This window comes from Scyliorhinus torazame, chromosome 19, assembly GCF_047496885.1.
Source record: "Scyliorhinus torazame isolate Kashiwa2021f chromosome 19, sScyTor2.1, whole genome shotgun sequence".
NCBI classification, from domain to species: Eukaryota; Metazoa; Chordata; class Chondrichthyes; order Carcharhiniformes; family Scyliorhinidae; genus Scyliorhinus; species Scyliorhinus torazame.
In genome coordinates, this window is record NC_092725.1 from 126877586 (window position 1) to 126900839 (window position 23254).

A 23254-nucleotide genomic window follows, 5' to 3' on the forward strand; every position below is an offset into this window, starting at 1 on the left:
AGAAGATGGAACTTTTGACAAGAGCACAGCGCTAATAAAAAAATACAATACTCTGCACAAAGACTTCATGAGCCGAGTGAAAAACGTCTCATCTGTAATCTCTCATTACCCTCTGGTAATATGTCGCAGTAGCTTCAGTTACCTTGCAGCAATTCCACCAGGTCGAAGATTGGATACTCTTGGTTTCCCTTCCTTGTCTATTCCACCTGACACCGTGAGACCCAGGGTGCTGCCTTCTTTTTTCATCAACTCGACTACAGTTTGACCTTTGAATTCCTCTGTGGATAGAACACATCGCATAACAAAATAGGAAGAATTTTATGAATACCTATTTCACAATGTTTCCCTTTTCCCCCCCTCATCAATTTTCTCCTCTCCTGAAGATTTTGATCATACGAACGTACGAATTGGGAGCAGAAGTAAGCCATTTGGCCCCTCGAGCCTGCTCTACCGCTCAATAAGATCACGTCAGATCAGTTTGTGTTTAGAGCTCCACATTCCCATCTACCCCTGATAACCTTTGATTCCCTTGCTCAACATGAATCCATCTACCTCCAGCTTAAATATATTCAGTGATCCCGCTTGCACCACCTCCTGAGGCAGAGAGTTCCAAAGTTGCACAACCCTCAAGTGAAATCATTTCTTCTCATCCCAGTCCGAAAAGGACGACACATAGTTTTAAAACAGTGCCCCCTAGTCCTGGACTCGCACACAAAAATAAACATCTTTTCCTCGTCCACCTTATCAAGATCTTATGTACTTCAGGCAAGTTATCCCTCACTCTTTTAAACTCCAGTGGAAACAAGCCCCGTCTTCGCAGCCTTTCCTCATAAGTCAACCAGCTCATTCCAGATATCAAATCAGTAAACCTTCTCTGAACTGCCCCCCGAATTATTTGCATCCTTTCTTAACTAAGGAGACCAAAACTGCGCACAGTATTCAAGATGTGGCCTCACCACAATGCCCTGTATAACTGTAGCATCACATCCTTACTTTTGTGTTTGCTCCCTCTCGGAATGAAGCATTCCATTAGCCTTCTTAATTACTTGCTGTACCTGCTTATAAACATTTTGTGACTCACATACTGGAACACCTAGACCTCACTACACTTCAGAATTCTGCAGTTGTTCTCAGTTTAAGTAATAATCTGCTTTTTTCCCTTCCGAAGTGAACAACCTCACATTTCCCCACATTAAAAGCCACCTGTCAAATTCTTGCCCACTCACTCAACCTATCTATATCCATTTGCAACCCCCTTCTGTCTTCACAACATGTTTTCCTATCTATTCTTGGCTACCATGCCTTCGCTCCCCTCATCTAAGTCATTGATATAAATTGTTATTATGCTCCCAGATCAGACCCCAACAGTGTCTAGGGGGTAATTATCCCCCTAAATTTCAAAGTTCATTTGTGGTGGGTTTTTCAGGAACTTTCCCACTGGCTCTACCGGTGAATTTCCCACCGCTATTCAACCTCAGCCACTTTTTGGGGCCCTGGGGAGTTTCTCACTCATTTAACCCACACGTGGAATTTCTTTTACAACTGGGGAGCTGAACTCAGAGATGCCCTTGAAAGAATGCCCCGATCTCTAAGTGACATTGCGAGTCCCCCACAAGCCCCACCCATTGGCAACGACACTCACACAGACGTGGACATTACCCCCAACCTCCCCATACCTCAATCCCCTCTCTCTCCCCCCTTCCCCCCTCCCTCCCGCAAGTGAGGACACCCCGCTATGGGGTCTCTGTAGGTCCTCCCTCCTCAGGCCACATGCCCACTTACAGACTGTACCCTTCCAGGACCGCCACCTGTCTCCCCTCCAACCTCCCAGAGGCCTCTACTTACTTGTCTTGCACGTCCCCGCTCTTCAAACCCCCTTTTCCACCCTCCTTTCATGGGCATGACCAGCCCTCAGGTACCTGACCTTTGCGCTGCCACCCTGGCAGTGCTCCTGCCAGCTTGACAGTGCCATTTGGGCACCTTAACAGTGATCAGCCAAGGTATCCACGTTCCAGGATGAGGGCCAGGGGCCCATCCCCTGCACTGACCCTGACCACCCAGGGGACTCCGATGGCCTGGGAGACCCTCTGGGTGCCTTGTCCATGTTTGTGTGGACCAGTGCTGAATGGCCGCCGCCTACGGCCTCGCTGGGGAGGCCAGTGGATCCCGGGTGTGCTCGCCAAAGTTGGTTTAAAACCGGATGGGACGAGTACTGTTTGGTCACGCCCCTTGTGAGCGTGTTTCTGACTCAGACGCCTCACTGAACTTTGGTGGATACCGTGAGGCGTGAAGACTACTGGGAAGCCCGCGAAAAGCCTCTCCCGGCATTCACCGGCCGCACCATGCTCGAGAGAGCGCAACACGGCCGGTGAATTGCGCCCAAGGATATTGGACTGAAGGCCCGAAATTGTAGTTGATTTTGTAAGACTGTGCAGAAAGAATACTTTGTTCCAGGAGTGACTGCATGAAGAAATAGGGATATGGTATTATACAACAAAACTTTATTAACACAATATTAAACTCTTTAACATGATACTCGAAAGTTGCTTACAATTACCCCTTAAACAATACTACTCAATACAGCAAATGCCATACCCTTAGTTACTATCTCTATTCCCAATTAAACAACAATAAAGGAAAAACATACAGCTCTCAATCTATCCTACATCCCAATGGCACAGATAAATATTTGTTTTCCAGAACAGATTTAGCTCCTGTCACAACCCCTGCAGACTCTGGCTGATGTCTTCAAAAAGCTGTTTCAACTGGTTTGTTTCAGCTTTCCCACCTGTCCTCAGACAGGTCTGCACTGCTTTAAATACTATTAATTTTTTTTTTTAACTATCCTACTGTGAGAACAAAGTACCTTATTTGGGGTCAACAGGGTTAGCCAGATCAGAACTCAACTCTAAAGCTTCCTCACAATGTCTAAATGCCTGAGCACCAACTTTAAAAAAAAAAAAAATTTATTACAGGTTTTCATAAAATATCAATAACAAAATGAGAAAGAAAAAAGAACCCAACAGGGTTAAGTACAAAACACAATCTAAAAAAGCGACCCCCCAAACCCCTCCCCCCCTGGACATAAATAATAAATTAACATTAACACCCCGACTTAACACAACAGGTGTATACACCCCCTCAGACCCTCCAGTGTAAATAAAATAAACAAAAATAAAGTAAACACCCCCCCCCCCCGCCGCGCTGCTGCTGCCATTGACCAATGTCTATCATTCTGCCTGAGCACCAACTTGATATCATCTCCCCAGGTAGAAAACAAATTAACTCCCCAGTGTGGCCACCTAAAATGGCTGCCCGCAAAGGATAAAGGGAATTATGGTCAAGCTGGGACACAGACAGCGCACAATCCCTGTGTATTGTGCAAAGGAAAACCAGACCGAACTGAAACTTGCACCTGTTGAAGGTCAATCACGGTTTCCCCAGGACAATAGACTCAAATTAAGGAAAAGCAACAGTAGCAGACTCCCCGGTGCCACCTCCCCCTATTTGGGAAGGCATATTTGGAACAATAACGACTAGGACCCCCCCCCCCCCCCCAGCCATCAAGGTACCCGCCCCTAATTGGCCGGTATCGATCAGAGTGATCGAGACCCTATCGATCCATTGGATCCTCAGTTAACCCCACCCAAAAGGGCGCGAAAGAGAAGAAGGATAAGAAGCCCTGCGCACCAGGGATCGGCCTCTTTTGGGATCAGCCTGTGCCCACTCCAATTGCAAACTAACGACCAGCTAAGTTCAAGACCCGCGATTGCTACCCGAGAGAGACGAGCCGCAGCCGAGGCCAATCTGACGATTTTCAGCCGACACATGTGGGGACTCAGATAAAGGCCTTATCTACCTGCACAGAGCCGGTCATCCAGAAGTTAAGTAAAGGTCATCTTAGTTGATAGGTGTAGTTCAATACGCAGCCACGTGTATCATTGCCCAGAGAGATAAGTCTTGTGTTCAATAATAAACTGTCCTTTGAACTAACATTCTGGTTGTGTGGTCATTTGGTCAATACAAGAAACATACTCGCTGCTTGTGGTTTGATAGAAGTGGCAACACCAGGGACTCTCCCGAATCAAACAACATTGCATTCGCCCAGCCTTTTTACTCTGGTCAGTTTCACCTCTTTCTGCTAAAAGCTTTCTGGTCTTTCCAAAACAAGATTCTTTAAAAAACATGACTACCATAGACAAACGCACTCTAACCCAGACTTTTAACCCTAAAATTGCCAAATAATCCGACATATCCAAAATTCTGTATTTGTCACATTGCAAAAAGCTGAGGCCCCAGCACAGAGCCCTGTGGGACTCCATTCTTCACATCTTGCCAATCTGAAAAAGACCTCTTTATGCATAGCCTCTGCTTTCTGTCAGCCAGCCAATGTTCTGTTCATGCTAATGTGATAACCCGCTACAACAGGAGTTCTTTGCGCAATGGCCTTTGAAGAGGCATCTTGTGAAATGCCTTCTGGAAATCTAAATACAGTACATCTACAGGTTCTCCTTTACCCACAGTGCATGTCACTCCTTCATAACAATTCCAATAAATTGGTTAAACATGATTTCCCCATCACATTTCCATAAAGACTCAACCCGATTGGCTTGCGAGTTTCTAAAGAGTTACTTTATTCCAAACATGAGTAAAAATAGCAAAATATAAAATACCCACTCCATACAATCACAGTCCACAGTCTGTACAGTTTTCCCCTTTTATCCCATCCCTTCCTCCACAACGAATAATTCCTCAAGCAGCGTCATGAACAACCCCTCAACTCAAACTTAATCTGCTCCAAACAGAGAAATAAATCATCTGGTTTCATGGTGTACCGAATAAAACCTCTCTCTAAATGTCGGAAAGACCAAGGAACTGATCATCGACTTCAGGAAGCGTAGCACAATACATACTCCTGTCTGCATCAATGGCTCCAAAGTGTAGATGGTCGATAGCTTTAAGTTCCTGGGGGTCACCATCACCAACAGTCTATCCTGGTCCACTCACGTTGATGCAACAGTCAAGAAAGCCCAACAGCGTCTCTACTTCCTATGGAAGCTAAAGAAATTTGGCATGTCTGCATCGACTCTCACAAACCTCTACAGATGTGCGATAGAGAGCATCCTATCCGGCTGCATCACAGCCTGGTATGTGCAACTGCTCGGTCCAAGATCGCAAGAAACTTCAGAGTGTGGTGAACTCAGCCCAATGCATCACACAAGCTTGCCACCCCCACATTGATTCTGTATACACCTCCCGCTGCCTCAGGAAGGCAGACAACATTATGAGGGACCCCTCCCACCCAGGCATTGCCTTCTTCCAGACCCTTCCATCAGGCAGAAGGTACAGAAGTCTGAAGACCCGCACATCCAGACATAGGAACAGCTTCTTCCCCACAGCTACAAGACTCCTCAACAACTCCCCCTCGCACTGATCTGTTCCCTGTAAGAACAGTATTCACGACGCCCTGTGCTGCTCTTGCTCATGTATTTGCTTTGTTTGGCCCCTTGTTCCGCATTGTAACCAATCACGGTTTGTCGATGTACCATTTGTCAATGTTCTCTGTTGATTATTCTTTTTGTCTACTATGTACTTACTGTGTACGTTCCCTCGGCTGCAGAAAAATACTTTTCACTGTACTTCGGTACATGTGACAATAAATCAAATCAAATCCCCCAGCCAGGCCGCCACCTCTGGCAGTGTATCCGACCTCCAATTTCGCAGGATCCTTCGCCGGGCAATTAGAGAGGCGAATGTTACAACATCGGCCCCCTTCCCTCCAGAAGCTCTGCACTTCCGATAGCCCAAAAATTGCCACCATCGGGTCCGGCCTGACCTCCACCCCCCACTATCTTAGATAGTGTCCCAAACACCACCTCCCAGTATCTCTACAGCTTCTCGCAACCCCAGAACATAAATGCATGATTTGCCGGCCCTCAACCATGCGTCTTGTACTCATCAGCCACCCCCTGGATGAACCCACTCATTCTCGCCCGAGTCATATGCACCGCCTTGAACTGAATCAAGCTCATCCTCACACAGAGGAGGTTGAGTTCAACCTCCACATCGCCTCGCAGCAAAGTCCCCAACCTATTTCCCCCTCTCACTCCTCCTCCCATTTAAGAAGTTTTACAACACCAGGTTAAAGTCCAACAGGTTTGTTTCGATGTCACTAGCTTTCGGAGCGCTGCTCCTTCCTCAGGTGAATGAAGAGGTATGTTCCAGAAACATATATATAGACAGATTCAAAGATGTCTATATATCTGTCTATATATATGTTTCTGGAACATACCTCTTCATTCACCTGAGGAAGGAGCAGCGCTCCGAAAGCTAGTGACATCGAAACAAACCTGTTGGACTTTAACCTGGTGTTGTAAAACTTGTTACTGTGCTCACCCCAGTCCTTCGCCGGATTCTCCACATCATCACTCCTCCCATTTGTTCTTGATCCTCACCACTTGTGCCCCACCCTGCTCCCCTAACCACCCATACATATCTCCAAATTTACCCTCCCCAATTCATCCGTGAGCAGCAATTGCTCCAACAGAGTGTACTCCAGAAACCTGGGAAACGCCCTCCCCTCTTTCCGTGCGAAGTCCCGCACTTGCATATATCTAAACCCTCTACCCCTTAGAAATTGAAACCTCTCCCGCAGCTCATCCAGACCTGCCAACTTCCCTTCCAAGTACAAGTTCCTAACCCTCTCCAGCCCCGCCTCCCTCCATTTCCCATACATCCCATCCATGCCTTGAGTGTCTCTAAGTGCCCAGCTATAACCTCTTTCATGACCAATTCTAGAATCTTCCCCACAACAGATATCAAGCCAACTGGCCTGTTTTCTGCCTCCCTCCCTTCTGGAATAGAGGGGTTATATTTGCTACTTTCCAGACTGATGCAAGTTTTCCAGAATCTAGTGAAATTTGGAAAATTAGCACCAATGCATCTACTACCTCATTAGCTACCTCTTTTAAGACCCTAGGATGAATCCCATCAGGACGGGAGACTGGTCAGCCCACAGCGATATCAGTTTGCTCAGTATCACTTCCCGAGTGATTTCACCAAGTCCCTCTCTTCTCTCCAGCTCCTGATTTACAGGTATTGGTGGAATGTTTTCTGTATCTTCTACAGTGCATGCAGAAGCAAATTATTTGTTCATTTCATCTGCCATTTCCTTATTATCTACTATTAATTGGATTGGATTTGATTTGTTTATTGTCACGTGCACCGAGGTACAGTGAAAAGTATTTTTCTGCGAGCAGCTCAACAGATCATCAAATACATGAAAAGGAAATAAAAGAAAATACATTATAGGGCAACACAACATATACAATGTAACTACATAAGCACTGGCATAGGATGAAGCATACAGGGTGTAGTGTTAATGAGGTCAGTCCATAAGAGGGTCGTTTAGGAGTCTGGTGACAGTGGGGAAGAAGCTGTTTTTGAGTCTGTTCGTGCGTGTTCTCAGACTTCTGTATCTCCTGCCCGATGGAAGAAGTTGGAAGAGTGAGTAAGCCGGGTGGGAGGGATCTTTGATTATGCTGCCCGCTTTCCCCAGGCAGCGGGAGGTGTAGATGGAGTCAATGGATGGGAGGCAGGTTCGTGTGATGGACTGGGCGGTGTTCACGACTCTCTGAAGTATCTTGCGGTCCTGGGCCGAGCAGTTGCCATACCAGGCTGTGATGCAGCCAGATAGGATGCTTTCTATGGTGCATCTGTAAAAGTTGGTAAGGGTTAATGTGGACATGCAGAATTAACTCCCCATTCTCACTCTCTCGGACCCAACTAACTTTACTTACTCTTTTTCTTTTTAAGTACCTGTAGAAACCTTTGACATCCGTTTTTACAATTCTAGCTAGCTTCCAATCATAGCCTAATTTCTTCTTCATTCATCTTTTAGTCATCCTCTGCCATTCTTTATATTCTGACCAATCGTCGAACCTGTCACTTTTGAGTTGCTATTTGCTTTTCCTCAAGTCTGATGCTTTCCTTCGCTTCTTTAGTTAACCACGGGCAGTGAGGTCTGCCCTTACAATTATTTTTGTGGGAATATGCTTATTCTGAAATATCCTCTGAAATGTCTGCCACTGCTTGTCTTATAATAATAATCTTTATTATTGTCACAAGTAGATTTATATTAACACTGCAATGAAGCTACTGTGAAAATCCCCAACTGATCAATCACCTGGCCTAGTATCCCAGGTGACTTCAGATGACTTAGCTTTCAGGCCCACACTTATTTTAGTTTAAACTATTAGTCTTAGAACCACTCTTCTTTGTTTCAAACTGGTTGTAAAATTCAATCAAATCATGGTTGTTGCTACCTAGGGGTGCTTTTACTCTGATGTTGTTGATTAATCCTGTCACACTGCACCAGATCAAGTCCAATATAATAATAATTATCTTTATTGTCACAAGTAGGATTACATTAACACTGCAATGAAGTTATTGTGAAAAGGGCAGCACGGTAGCATTGTGGATAGCACAATTGCTTCACAGCTCCAGGGTCCCAGGTTCGATTCCGGCTTGGGTCACTATCTGTGCGGAGTCTGCACATCCTCCCCGTGTGTGCATGGATTTCCTCCGGGTGCTCCGGTTTCCTCCCACTGTCCAAAGATGTGCAGGTTAGGTGGATTGGCCATGATAAATTTCCCTTAGTGTCCAAAATTGCCTTAGTGTTGGATGGGGTTTCTGGGTTATGGGGATAGGGTGGAGATGTTGACCTTGGGTAGGGTGCTCTTTCCAAGAGCCGGTGCAGACTCGATGGGCCGAATGGCCTCCTTCTACACTGTAAATTCTATGAAAAGCCCCTAGTCGCCACATTCCGGCGCCTGTTCGGGTACACAGAGGGAGAATTCAGAATGCCCAAATTACCTAACAATACGTCTTTCGGGACTTGTGGGAGGAAACAGGAGCACCCAGAGGAAACCCACGCAGACCCAGGGAGAACATGCAGACTCCACACAGACAGTGAGACAGGGCCGGGAATCGATGCTGGGACCCTGCAGCTGTTAAGCAACAGTGCTACCCACTGTGCTACCATGCCGCCTAATACCAATCTGATCTTTCCAGTTCATATGTAGATTAAAGTCATCCATGATTATTGCTGTCCCTTCATCACAAGCACCCAATCCTTCTTTCTTGTATACTCTATCCTACATCACTGCTATTGTTAGGGGGCCTGTAGATCACTCCTACTAGTGACTTCTTGCCCTTAAAATTCCTCAACTCCCCCAGTAATTTCACATTCTGATCTCCTGAACCAATTCCATCCTTGATTAACAGTGCTACACCTTGCACATTCTCCCCATGTTTGCGAGGGTTTCACCCCCACAACCCAAAGATGTGCCAGACAGGTGGATTGGCCATGCTAAATTGCTCCTTAATTGGTAAAAATGAATTGGGTACTCTAAATGTATTTTTTTAAAGGAGAATGCTCCAATTGTCCAGTGCTACCCCTCCACCTTGACCTAGCTTCTTATTTTTCTTGAAGGTCATTCAGCCTTCAATATTCAGGACCCAATCCTTGTCACCATGCAGCCACATTCCCGCAATGGCCATCAGATTGTATTTACTTTTTTCAATGTGCGCTATCAATTTAAAAACCAAAAATGCTGAATAAGCTCAGAAAGTCTGGCAGCATATGCAGAGATCCTTCTATGGACTCGAAACTTTAACTCTGGTTCTCTCTTCACAGATGATACCAGACCTGCTGAGTTTATTCAGCATTTATTTCAGATTTTCAGCAATGGGGAAGGTGGAAATCCAATTCTGTCCTCACCTGAGTTCATACTTGCATTTCCATTTGGGATTATCGAACAACAGGAGTGGGAACCCCCACCAATTTTTACCACATAAGCTTGTGACACTAAACCCAACTGTTGCAGCTGACTGTACCATACCAGCTCAGACCAGGTATCAAATCTGGCACATTCCAAATCTGTGTGGCTTAGGTTATTCACTGGTTGGGGGCGGGTTTAGCTCAGGTGGCTGGACAGCTCGTTCGTGATGTGGAGCAAAGGCAACAGCGTGGGTTCAATTCCAGTACTGGTTGAGGTTATTTAATCTCGCCTGAGGTGTGGTGACACTTGGGTTAAATCATCACCGCTGTCAAAGGGGAGAGTAACCTATGGTCCTCTGGGACTGTGGTGACATTTACATTATTTTACTCAACTGGTTAAACTTGCTGAACCAACAAGAGACCAGGTCATTCTGTATTAATATCCCAAGATGATTCTTGGAGCAACAATTCCATTAACCAGTGATAAACAATGAAATTATTGCTGAAAGAGATATATTATTTCAGAATTAAAAATCACTAGGCACCAGTAAAGTATCCTTTAGCAAATTATTTGATTTACAATCAAAACAAACACTTGCTATAATTTGAATATTCCAAACAATTCCCTCTTTTCAAAATGTAAGCAACTCAGAATTTCAGATATACAACAGAGAGGCTCTAACCACAGCCTCTTGACATTCAATGGCATTACCATCGCTGAATCCCCCACAATCAACATCCTAGCGGTTACCATTGGTCAGAAACTGAACTGGACTAGCCATATTAATACCAGGGCAGGTCAAAGGCTAGGAATCCTACGGTGAGTAACTCACCTCCTGACCCCCCAGAGCCTGTCCAGCATCTACAAGGCACAAGTCAGGAGTGTAATGGAATACTCTCCACTTGCCTGGATGAGTGCAGCTCCAGCAACACTCAAGAAGCTCAACACCATCCAGGACAAAGCACCCAGCTTGATTGCTCCCCCTTCCACAAACATTCAAACCCTCCACCACCGACGAACAGCCATGACTACGATCTACAAGATGCACTGCAGTAACTCACCAAGGTGCCTTAGACAGCAACTTCCAAACCCACGAGCACTACCATCTAGAACAGGCATTGTCAAACTCGGAGGCGCGACCCGCGGTGGGTCGCGGGCAGGTGTCGGGAGGGTCGCGGAGCCGTCTGTTGCGGTGCTCCTGATTGCGCAGATCTGCATGCAACAGCCGGCTGCAAGTGGCCTTCAAAATGGCCACGATCATGTAAAAAAAAATGTGGCCGCACTGCGCATGCGTGCCAGATCATCGGCATGCATGCGCATGGTTTTGCGCATGCGTGCCGATGATCGGGCATGCATGCGCAGTGCGACCGCTTTTTTTAAAAACGGTTGCAGCTTTTTGTTTTACATGTTTGGGGGGGGGTTTATTCATTTCATTCATTTATTTTATTCATTTTATTTTTATTTTTTTCATTTATTTTATTCAATTTATTTTACAAGTTCGGCGGGTTTAATTTGATAAAATTTTACGGAAAAAAATGCAGAACTTTGGACAGATGGAGACTCGATACCTTCCGATACCGGAAGGCTTCCCCTTCATCCAACAGGTTCCATTGGAGGAGCGTGTACGAGGGCCAAAGTGACCCCAAACCATTTCCTCCATTTTTGTCAGCAGCAAACAAGGTAAGAGAAAATGGTGGGTCACTCAGATCGGCCGGCGTGGGTCGCGCAGGTCGGCCGGCATGGGTCACGAAGGTCGGCCGGCGTGGGTCGCGAAGGTCGGCCGGGTTGGGTCCCGAAGGTTGGCCGGTTGGTAAAAATGGGTCCCCGGAAAAAAAAGTTTGAAGAACACTGATCTAGAAGGACAAGAGCAGCAGCTACCTGGGAACCTCACCACCTGGAGGTTCCCCTCCAAGTCACTCACCACCCTGACTTGGAAATATATCGCCGTTCCCTCACTGTTACGGGGCAACATCCTGAAACTTCCTCCCTAACAGCACAGTACATCAAGGACTGCAGCGGTTCAAGAAGGCAGCTCACCACCACCTTCTGAAGGGCAACTAGGGGTGGGCAATAAATGCTGGCCTAACCAGCAACGTTATCCTGTAAATGAATAAAAAAATAGGAAAATATCCTACGTAAAGTTATCTATGCTCCCTTCATCAATGTAAATGCTTTGCCGCCATGAAAACTTTTAAACAATGCCCGGTAGGAGTTTAATTTAATGAAACAAATGTGCTGTCTACATCTATATCCATTGTGTAGTGTTTCTGAATTCAGCAGTGTCAGTCATGACTCAGCTGAAGGCACTCTCGTCTCCGAGCACAAAGGTTCCAGGTCCGAGTCCCACTTCAGGGCTGGAGTACAAACTCGAGGATGGTGCTCCAGTGCTGCACTAAGGGAGTGCTGCACTGTTGGAAGTGCAGTCTTTTAGATGAGATGTTGAAATGAGGCCCCATCTACCTCTTTGGGTAGATGTAAACAATTCGATGTCACTATTTTGAAGAACAGCAGGGTGTCCTAATCAATATGTATCCCTCAACTAACATTGTTGTGTTCTGCTTCTTCATGTAGCATAAGCTGCTTCCTTGATGTATGCTCTGACAAAGGAAGGTTCAGACTTGGAGATAGGTTTAACACATTTATTGAATAATTCTCCTACTTGAGTTCGACTCTCCTGCTAATCTTGCTATAGTAACTCAGTCAAAATAACCAGTCTGCTCTAAGCCATGCGGTGGGTGTGATGCTTCCGATCTGCCCCTGTCCTTCTCGCTAAGTGTCGCCTGTGGAAAGAGAAAGAGCATGTGTGCCCTGTCCTTTTATATGGGTTGCCCCCTTGTGGTAGTGTCACCTCTGGGTGTCTTGGCTGTCCATTGGTCGTGTCCTATTCTATGTGTTCGTTAGCTGTATGTCTGCATGTCATGATGTCTCTGGTGCTCCCTCTAGTGTTTACTTAGTCTTAGTGTATTTACATTAACCCCTTGTGCATTTACAGTGATGCATATCACCACAAACATCACAAAAGACACAAAGTATCTGGTCATCATCACATTTTTGTTTGTAGGAATGTACTGTCTAATTGGCTGCCATGTTTCCTACCTTGCAAAAGTGACCATATTTCAAAAGTACTGCACTGACCGCAAAGTCCTTTCAGATGCCCAGTGGTTGTGAACAGTGCTATATAAATAGATAGTCTTTCTTTCACTTTTAGATCTACATCAGTATAAGAGAGATCGTCAGAACTGTGGAGGATTTTGAAAAGGCGTCTGGTGATAAATTGTTTCCACTGGTAATGGGGAAAAAACCTTGGAACAACCACAAAATGAATTAAGAGGGCTTTTTTCAAACATAGAAAGTGAGTAAAATGTGGAATCCTTTATTGATAATTCCTTTAAAGAGGAATCAGAAAGTTGTTGAAAAAGAATGTTAAAGAACAGTCTCACGCGGAGAACACCAGTGCGATGAATTCCCGCTTTCCGTGCTGTCAAACCCGATGCTGCTAGGAGGTGCAGTTCACTTGTGAAATCTGCAGTAGAATACCAGTCACCGCAGCAGTAATAGGAGAGCGCACTCCAATTAAAGCACAGACTAAGTGTGCCTAATGACACATGATGGGTGCAGTCTGCCACTTTTAATAACCTTTATTTTGTTTGGTGTGAGCTGATGCCACAAGTTTACAGCTACAACACAGAATTTGTCCAATGTTGACAGAGCTGTTTCTCATGACAATCAACATTGTTTCTGCTTCCTCTCTTTTGCCTATCTCCCGAAACAGATAGCATTGAGGCATCCATGTAAAACACAGATAAGAGCATCCACAGGCTACAGCGAAAGTAATCCACAACACTGATGGCAAAAAGAAATGTTATGAATACGTAGATCACAATGAGTGTTCTTGTCAGAGATCTTTAGTCTGTCAATAAGAAAAGCCAATAAAACAACTGTAATGCTCTTCTGGAAATGTCAATACTGATAAAACAGGGCACTGCAATGTGGAGCGCACCATTATGTGAAAACTGACAAAAATAAAAAGGCTTGTATCATATTCAAATAATATTTTGGGGTATTTTAAAGATAGCGTGCTATGGAGCATTTGTTAGCGACAATGTACGTGAGTAAAATTTTATAATTTAGCTATTACATTTTTATTAGTGAAAGATCCACAAACTACGGCTGGGAACTACTCTCATTCCAGCTGCATTATTTCATCAGGAAAATTTTACTCACATACATGAACAGAGCTTGTCCCACATTTCCCGGGAATTAATGTCCACAGACAGAGAACAACTCCAAGTGTGTGTTGTATCCAAGGGATTGATACCTTAGATTGCAAGTCTAACATTGTACTTGGCTATCATAATGTCTGCAGCCTCACAGAGGGCAAATGTTAGACCTAGCAGATAATACATGAATTTGGCAAGCAGATCAAATCTGCTTCTTCTCATGGATGAAGGATCTTACCATTTTTAGACGTAGCTTCATCGCGAGTAGATTTAACGCTCAATTGAATCATTCTCCGAACACTGGAGTTGGAAAAATGGATGGAGGGAAAGAAGGAATTTCTCTTTTTTTGGAGAGTTAATTTTTTCTGAATGCCTTGACCTTTTGTTAGATTATACCAAATAGAAATACCAGAATCATTAGTTAAATGAAATGAAATGAAATGAAAATGAATGAAATGAAATGAATGAAAAACAAATGAAGTTACTGTGAAAAGCCCCTAGTCGCCACATTCCGGTGCCTGTTCGGGGAGGCTGGTATGGGAATTGGACCGTGTTGCTGGCCTGCCTTGGTCTGCTTTCAAAGCAGGTGATTTAGCCCTGTGCTAAACAGCCACTAGTACCATGCTAAGTTAAATGCTGACTTTTATTACTACACCTGGGCAGCACTGTAGCATAGTGATTCGCACAGTTGCTCCACAGCTCCAGGGTCCCAGGTTCGATTCGCGGTTGGGTCACTGCCTGGGCGGAGTCTGCACGTTCTCCCCGTGTCTGCGTGGGTTTACTCCGGGTGCTCCGGTTTTCTCCCACAGTCCAAAGATGTGTGGGGAAGGTGGTTTGGCCATGCTAAATTGCCCTTAGTGTCCAAAAAATGGGGGTTACCGGATTACGGGGATAGGGTAGATATGTGGGCTTCAGTAGGGTGCTCTTGTAAGGGCCGGTGCAGACTCGATGGGCCGAATGGCCACCTTCTGCACTGTAAATTCTATTCTATGAACCTCTGGCATTCAGCTTAATTTCATTTTTGGATATTAGTTCCATTTTTGGATAAAGGCTGTGAGGACATCAAGGGCTGAAAGGTTGTGTCAGAAGCCGAACGGAACATGGTTAAGCAGGCCTTAATTTAGTAGGCAAATGAATATTTACACACTTTACTGATGATTGGCAGGACAGTCTTCGGTTAGGTTAGATTCCTCTTGTATTTTGTGGACAGGAGAGAGCAGAGAAATCTTCCACATTGGCAGAGGGATGCAAGTGCATTAACTGTATTTGAACAGCTTGACTATGAATGCTCAAATCTGTCATCAGACTCCATAACCTTGACTCCTGACCAGCTGCTGCTGAATCTCCTGTCACGTGAACCAAGTTGGTTGGACAAGAACTTCTACAATAGTAAAGACCAATTAGGATCATGCCCTGACGTTTTTGGCAAAAGTCACTTGCAAACACTACCTCACCTGGTTACCTCTACGAGGGCTGTGGATGGGAATGCTTATGAAGCCTTCTTCTACTTAAAAGTACTTACCGGCCACCAACTGGATGCGGTAGGGCAACAAATTTGAACTCATTACCTTGCGTTGTTAATCTAGTACGATAACCATTAGGTTATATACCAAAGTAATTGCTTTCCCTCTTCATACAATAACATTCCTTCAATGATTTTACTCAAAAACACAACAGCAATGCAAAACATTATTTAACTGCCAAGAAAGTCTGCACAAAATAATGACATGATCAAAAATAGGAATGTGTTTTTAATGGCAGTGTTTACAATTGGGAAGCATTCTTTGTATTGGTAATTGTTCTGATAGTCATCAATCAATTGCATTATTCCCTCCCAGGGGTGCAATATACATCAAATCAACAGGCGGGATAGACAGATTTTAAGACAAGTCTAATCATTTTTGTATGACCTAATCTGACTGATGCAAGTTTATCAAGCTCTAATAACCTTCACCATAGATCACAAAGTATGATAAAGTACAGGACTGTAAATACAAATGCTGCATAACTGGAAGGAACAGGAAACTAACTGCTCCACACGTGAGGCATTTGGGAACTAGGTTTTAGAAATAGAGGCATTGGGCACAAAAACAAGGATCTTATGGTGAATGTTTACAAAACACTGGCACAACCTGAACTGGAGCAACATGTCCAATCTGGGCCCGGTTCTCTAGAATGGATGTGAATGCAGTAGAGTGGTTGCAGAAAAGGTTTTGGGGATGAGGAACTTCAGTTGTGTGGATAGGTTGTGGAAGTTGGAATTGTTCTCCTGAAAGAGAACGGTTTGAGAAGATTTGACGGAGGTGTTCAAAATCATGTAGGTCTGGACGGATAGGAGGAAACTGTTACCACTGGTGGAAGAGTGCAGAACCAGGTGACACCAATTTAAAGTGATTGGCAAAAAGCCAGAAGAGTCGTGAGGAAAAGCAATTTAGTCACGGAATGGTCAGCACCTGGAGTGCACTGCCTGAGAATGTGGTGGAGGCAGATTCAATCATGGCTTTCAAAAGCTAATCGGATAAAGAGAAACGATTTGCAGGGCTACGGGGAAAAGATTGACAGGCAGTGGGGCTAGCTGAGTTGTTCTCTCAGAGAGTCAGCATGGGCATGATGGGCTGTGCGGTAACCATTCTATCATCCCATTTGCCCAAGTGATATAATCAGCTGGTCCCTGGTGTAATGTTGCAAACACTGGTTAGAGTGGTTCAGACGAGGCCACATTTTCAACAACTTTGGTTGCAGTCAACTGTGTAGGATAGAAAACAACCCACAGTCACTCCAGCTCTGGGGCTTAACGTGCATGACACCAATCACATGGGGGCTGCTCTGGATGAGATTGGCTCAGATGAAAAGGGAGAGAGACGATGACTCAATCAACCACACAATTAAATAAGGAACATGCGCAAGCCACTAATTGCAAAGAGTCGGTCATCAAAATGTTACAATTAACGCAATGCAGCTACACAATAATTTGACAGCATCAACAGGGTTCTGCAGTCATTCCCTGCGGATATAGGAGTGGTTTCTCATCTGTCACTCTCGTATTAAGCCAGGCTAAAGGAGGCATAGCAACTGCTGATGGATGCCTGGGAGCCAGCACTGAATGGAAATAGCACTACATGGTGGTGAGGGAAAACAGTGGTTAAAAACTATTGCTTCATGTTCTCTGAAAATAACATCTCTGATTTGTTTACATTCTCGGTAAATAAATCTGAAATATGCATATGCACATTACAGCTGGAAGCACGCTCGCGGCAGGATACGATTACCCGACTTTAGAAAAGTCGCAGATTGGAATTCTAAAAGCATTCACAACAAATGAGATTATGTGGGCCACACATCAGGCAAAGAAAATCTTCCCTGACATTTGCAACGCTGGGACCAGAAATGAAAGTTTAAACTACTACGTTGTGCGCAGTTATTTTAGTGTATACAAAGTTCACATGTGTAATTCCAAGAGGTCGGACTTATTTTTGAAAAAAATATGTTTATTCAAAGTTTTTCAATAATTTTTACAAAACACTCCAAAAAGGAAAAAAAATACACAAAATAAAAATAAAAAGGGCAATACGCCAACAAACAAAGCAACTTAATCTTCTAACTCTTAAACGATTTAACAAATTAAGTACAAAATGGGGCAAACGCCCCTTACATAAACCAAAACAAGAACCCCCCCTCCCCCCCGGGTTGCTCCTGCTGCTGACCTCCACCTAATGTTCCGCGAGAAAGTCAAGGAACGGTTGCCACCGCCTGGAGAACCCCTGCAAGGACCCTCGCAAGGCAAACTTTATCCTCTCCAACCTGAGAAACCCCGCCATGTCAGTGAGCCAAGCCTCCACGCTTGGGGGCTTCGTGTCCCTCCACATTAGTAAGATCCTTCTCCGGGCTACCAAAGAGGCAAAGGCCAGAACTCCGGCCTCTTTCGGCTCCTGCACTCCCGGCTCGTCTGACACCCCAAATATCGCTATCCCCCAGCTCGGTTATACCCGAGTATCCAAGATCTTGGACATAGCCTTTGCGAAGCCCCTCCAAAACCCGCTAGCGTCGGACACGCCCAGAACATATGGATATGGTTTCCTGGGCTCCCCGAACACCTCACACACCTGTCCTCTACCCTGAAAAACGTACACACCCTCGCCACTGTCATATGTGCCCTATGCACCACTTTAAACTGGATCAGGCTGAGCGCAAGATGAGGAGGAATTGACCCTGCCCAGGGCGTCAGCCCACAGGCCCTCATCCAGCTCCTCACCCAACTCCTCCTCCCACTTGCCCTTCAGCTCCTCCACCGAGGCTTCCTCTGCCTCCTGCAGCTCCTGGTATATCGCCGAGACCTTACCCTCTCCGACCCACATGCCCGAAATCACCCTGTCCTGTAACCTCCGGGCAGGCAGCAGCGGGAATTCCCCAACCTGCCTCCTCACAAACACCCTAACCTGCATATACCTGAAAGCATTTCCCGGGGGTAACCCAAATTTCTCCTCCAGTGCCCTCAGACTGGCAAAAGTCCCATCGATGAATAAGTCCCCCATCCTTTTAATTCCCGCCCGATGCCAACTTAGGAATCCGCCATCCATCCTGCCCGGTGCAAACCTATGGTTGTTCCGTATTGGGGACCAGATTGAGGCCCCCACCTCCCCCCTGTGCCATCTCCACTGCCCGCAGATCCTCAATGTCGCCGCCACCACTGGGCTCGCGGTGTACCGTGTCGGCGGTAGCGGCAACGGTGCCGTCACCAGTGCCCCCAGGCTAGTACCTACACATGACACCGCCTCTAGTATTTTCCACGCCGCCCCCTCTCCCTCCATTACCCATTTCCGAATCATTGCCACATTAGCTGCCCAGTAATAGCTACACAACATTGAGCTTGTATCCCGAGAAGTCTCCAAACTCCCTAAGGGTCTGCATGACCTCTGCCATCCCCTCCACTGGATCCGCGATATACAAAAGCAGGTCATCCGCATATAATGAGACCCGATACTCCTCCCCACCCCGGACCATCCCCCTCCAGTTTCTAGACTCCCTTAATAAAAAAGAAATGAAATGAAAATCGCTTATTGTCACAAGTAGGCTTCAAATGAAGTTACTGTGAAAAGCCCCTAGTCGCCACATTCCAGCGCCTGTTCGGGGAGGCTGTTACGGGAATTGAACCGTGCTGCTGGTCAGCGGCTCAATTGCCAGGGCAAACAGCAGGGGGGACAGGGGGCACCCCTGTCTCGTCCCACAGTACAGTCTGAAGTACTCTGACCTCAGCCGGTTTGTCAATACGCTCGCCACCGGGGCCTGGTACAACAATTTGACCCACCCTACGAACCCCTCCCCGAACCCAAATCTACCCAGCACTTCCCACAGGTACTCCCACTCCACCCGATCAAAGGCCTTCTCCGCGTCTATTGCTGCCACCACTTCCGCCTCCCTCCCCTCCGAGGGCATCATGATTACATTCAGGAGCCTCAGCACATTTGCATTCAATTGCCTGCCCTTCACAAACCCCGTCTGGTCCTCGTGTATCACTCCCGGGACACAATCCTCAATCCTAGTGGCCAGGACATTCGCCAGCAACTTAGCGTCCACATTGAGGAGCAAAATTGGCCTATACGAGCCACACTGCAGTGGGTCCTTGTCCCGCTTGAGGGTAAGCGAGATCAGTGCCCGAGACATCGTCGGGGGAAGAACCCCTTCTTCCTTCGCCTCGTTGAAGGTTCTCACCAGCAACGGACTCAACAGTTCCACAAACTTCCTATAGAACTCGACCGGGAACCCATTCGGCCCCGGGCCTTTCCCACCTGCATGCTCCCCAACCCCTTAACCAGCTCCTCCATCCTGACCGGGGCCCCCAAACCTTCGACCTGTCCCTCCTCCACCCTCGGGAACCTCAATTAGTCTAGGAACCGCCGCATTCCCTCTCCCCCCTCCAGGGATTCTGACTTGTACAGGTTCCCGTAGAAAGACCTCATTTATTTTGGCTGAACTCCGCACCGTGTTTCCCCCTCTGTCCCTGATTCCTCCAATTTCCCTAGCCGCCTCCTTCCTACGTAGCTGATGCACCAGCATCTGACTCGCCTTCTCCCCATACTCGTACGCTGCCCCCTGCACCTTCCTCCACCTAGCCTCAGCTTTCCCCGTAGTCAGCAAATCAAACTCCGTTTGGAGGCTCCGGCGCTCCTTCAGCAGTCCCTCTTCAGGGAATTCCGCGCATCTCGTATCCACCCTCAGTATTTCCCCTGCAATCTCTCCCTCCCCATCCTCTCCCTCTTCTCCCTGTGAGCCCTGATTGAGATTAGCTCTCCCCTGACCACCGCCTCCCAGACCACACTCACCGGTATCTCCCCATTATCATTGGCCTCTATGTACCTTTGAATGCACCCCCGGACCCGCCCACAGACCTCCTCATCAGTCAGCAGTCCCACATCCGTGCGCCACAGTGGGCGCTGGCCCCTCTCCTCCCCGAACTCCAGCTCCAACCAGTGCGGGGCATGGTCCAAAATCGCTATGGCCGAGTACTCCGTCCCCATCACTCTTGGGATCAACGCCCTACTCACCACGAAGAAGTCTATCCGTGAATAGGCCTTGTGCACATGGGAAAAGAAGGAGAACTCTCTTGCCGCTGGCCTGGGGGTCGTACTTATTAACCATGAAATGTACCTTTCAGTGTATGAACTCTGAACTTGCACAATCCATGAGCATTTGCATTCTGCAAACACTGCCCATCACCAACCTTGGGAAACAAACTGAAACATTCTGCATCTCCAACGCAAGCACGCAATCTTTTTCAGCAGCAATGTAACACACTGTATTAAAACGTAAGCTTCCAACAGTGCTTTCCCTAGGAACCAAAATTAAACTCCTACTATTGCAGGGTTCATTTCAAAGGCTACTTTTATTGCCTTTCTATTAATAATTTTAGACGGCAGGCCCACAGCCTGGGAATGTCCGTGGAAAGAGCAGCTGGATTCAGCCAGAATACTATTAATAGTGATCTGCATTAATGCAACTTTCTTTCATCGTATAGCCATTGAAGGGGTGGCGCAGTGGCTGACACTGCTGCCTGACGACGCTGAGGACCCGGGTTCGATCCCGCTCCAGGGTCACTGTCGTTGTGGAGTCTGCACGTTGTCCCAGTGTCCGCGTGGGTCTCGCCCCCACAACCCAAAGATGTGCAGCAGGGTAGGTGGATTGGTCACGCAAAAATGTCCCTTAATTGGAAAAAGAAAATCATACAGCCGTTGATACCGTCAATGTCTGCATTTCAGCTGACCGTTAAAGCCTTGAAAAATCCCTTCAAAATGGGGGGACGACGACTTTGTAGACGCCATTTATAAAAGTGAACTGCCGGTGTGGGTGCTCGCCATGTTTTGTCATTCACAAGGCAGGGTCTACTTATTGTGGGTCTGTTCTAAACCCACATGCATCTTCGCAGCACAGCCCACACCGCCTGCTTGATTCATGGCACCCAGGTATAAGTGGGGTGAAAAACTGAGGCTGACTTACTGATGAGTATAGCACGTTGTGGCTGATAGGGTCAACTTATACACTTCGTTGTCTTATATGCCACAATCTATGGTATGTAAAATGTGACCCATTAACATGCATTCTTTTTCAAACAAAAATAGTCACCTTTACCATCTTGGAAGTGTCAGTTTACCACAGGGAATTGTCAGGGTATTAACACCTGGGTTCATTAGTTATTATAATAAACAGGTTAAAACATTACAATAAAAAAACTGACACCATTTCCTTGTTAATACTTTTAACATAGTAAGTCACTCCAAGGTGCTTCCCAAGACATAATACAAACAACAAGTGACATCAAGACAAGAACAGTGTCAGCGGGGCGTTCCCTGTTGAGGCCCCAAATTGTAACAGAGATCCGATAGTGTGGGAAACCTGGCTAAATGGGCTTGTCACGGGACTTTGTTGCAATTTGGTTAGATTGCACCCACAGTGTTTAAAGGTAAGTAATCAGGTCATGGGATCAGGATTGGGATAAGGATGATGTGATTAATGGGAGACGCCAGGGGCTGAAGCAGTCAGATTTCGAGTCAGCCAGTTTAGGTTTGGTTGTGAACAGAACAGCAGCTTCTGGAAAGAGTTGTCAAGTTAAACAGTGGTTTGACACAGAAAGAACCCACAGGCTATTTCCTGAATGATCTCCCTCTTTCCAAAACATCTGCGCACTTTTCAAAACATCTGTGCAGTAAATATTCCTGTGTTTGCTACAAAATGGGTTGTTAACTGTATTTAAAAGTCAGCTTAGACTTGTGATGGGTCCTGCTTGATTGGTAATATAGAAGATAGTAGTTAGGAGCTAAAGTTGCCACGATGCACGATTCACCCAAATGAGAACAAAGTCCCATAGCCAGCGGGGTTAGCCATGTGTTTCCCAGTGCTTGCAGTGCCGAGAAGCACATGGCTATTTAATGTAACTCGCGTTGTATAAGGGGCCTCAATGGGGAACATGTGGCTGAGGCGGCACATAGTCCCGCTTTGTACAACTGGGGAGCTCCGCTCTCCGGAACTCTCCAGTGTAGCGAGAGGTTAGGATGCCATTGCGAGGCTCCCGAAGCGACCCCAGCCCATCCCCTCCCCCAAGACCCACGCAGGACATCCCAGCCCGGTCGTGCGCGCACCCTGGCGGTGACCCTGCCAGTCCCACCTGGTCACCATGGTGCCAGCCAGGTGCCAGGGTGCCCAGGTGGCACCAGCAGTGCCAGGACATCACCCTGCCCAAACGGCATGGGCATGCAATCTGGGGGGGCCTCCGATCATTGGGAGACCCCCAATGTCGTTCCATGTGGTTCCCATTTGTGGGGACCAGTGCTGAAGAGCACTCGTCCAAGGTCTCCGAGGGGAAGGGGATGAATCCCCAAACCTCCAGTCCCTCGGGAACCTCCACACTGGAGTGAGACTTACTGTCTCGTTCTAATGTGCAGATTTGCCAAAAAGTGATCCCGCCCACAATGGGCAAGATTTACATCGTAACATCTCGCGAGATCACGTTAGATCTTGCTAGGCGTTGCGAGCCGGGCACGCTGCGTCACGGCGAGCTGCATTTCTGGCGCAGCGTGGCCATTGGATGCCACCCAGTATTTAATTTCACTGTTAAGCATTGTTTAACTGGTAATTATAAGCTACTTATTTTTATGATGTTAAAATTAGTTTAAGGGCGGCAGGGTGGCGCAGTGGTTAGCACTGCTGCCTCACGGCACCAAGGGCCCAGGCTCGATCCCGGCCCCGGGTCACTGTCCGTGT

At 46.6% G+C, this 23254-nt stretch overlaps 1 protein-coding gene across 5 annotated transcripts in view; it reads right to left on the minus strand.

Annotated features, from left to right (window-relative positions):
* The window catches only part of grip1 (glutamate receptor interacting protein 1), a 589949-nt gene that overhangs the window by 122218 nt on the left and 444477 nt on the right, over nt 1–23254 (minus strand). For all 5 annotated transcript variants that reach the window (XM_072485188.1, XM_072485187.1, XM_072485191.1 and 2 more), the window contains exon 3: nt 143–278. In XM_072485188.1, the coding sequence (XP_072341289.1) occupies nt 143–278 (136 nt within the window). The remainder of the gene's footprint in view (nt 1–142; nt 279–23254) is intronic.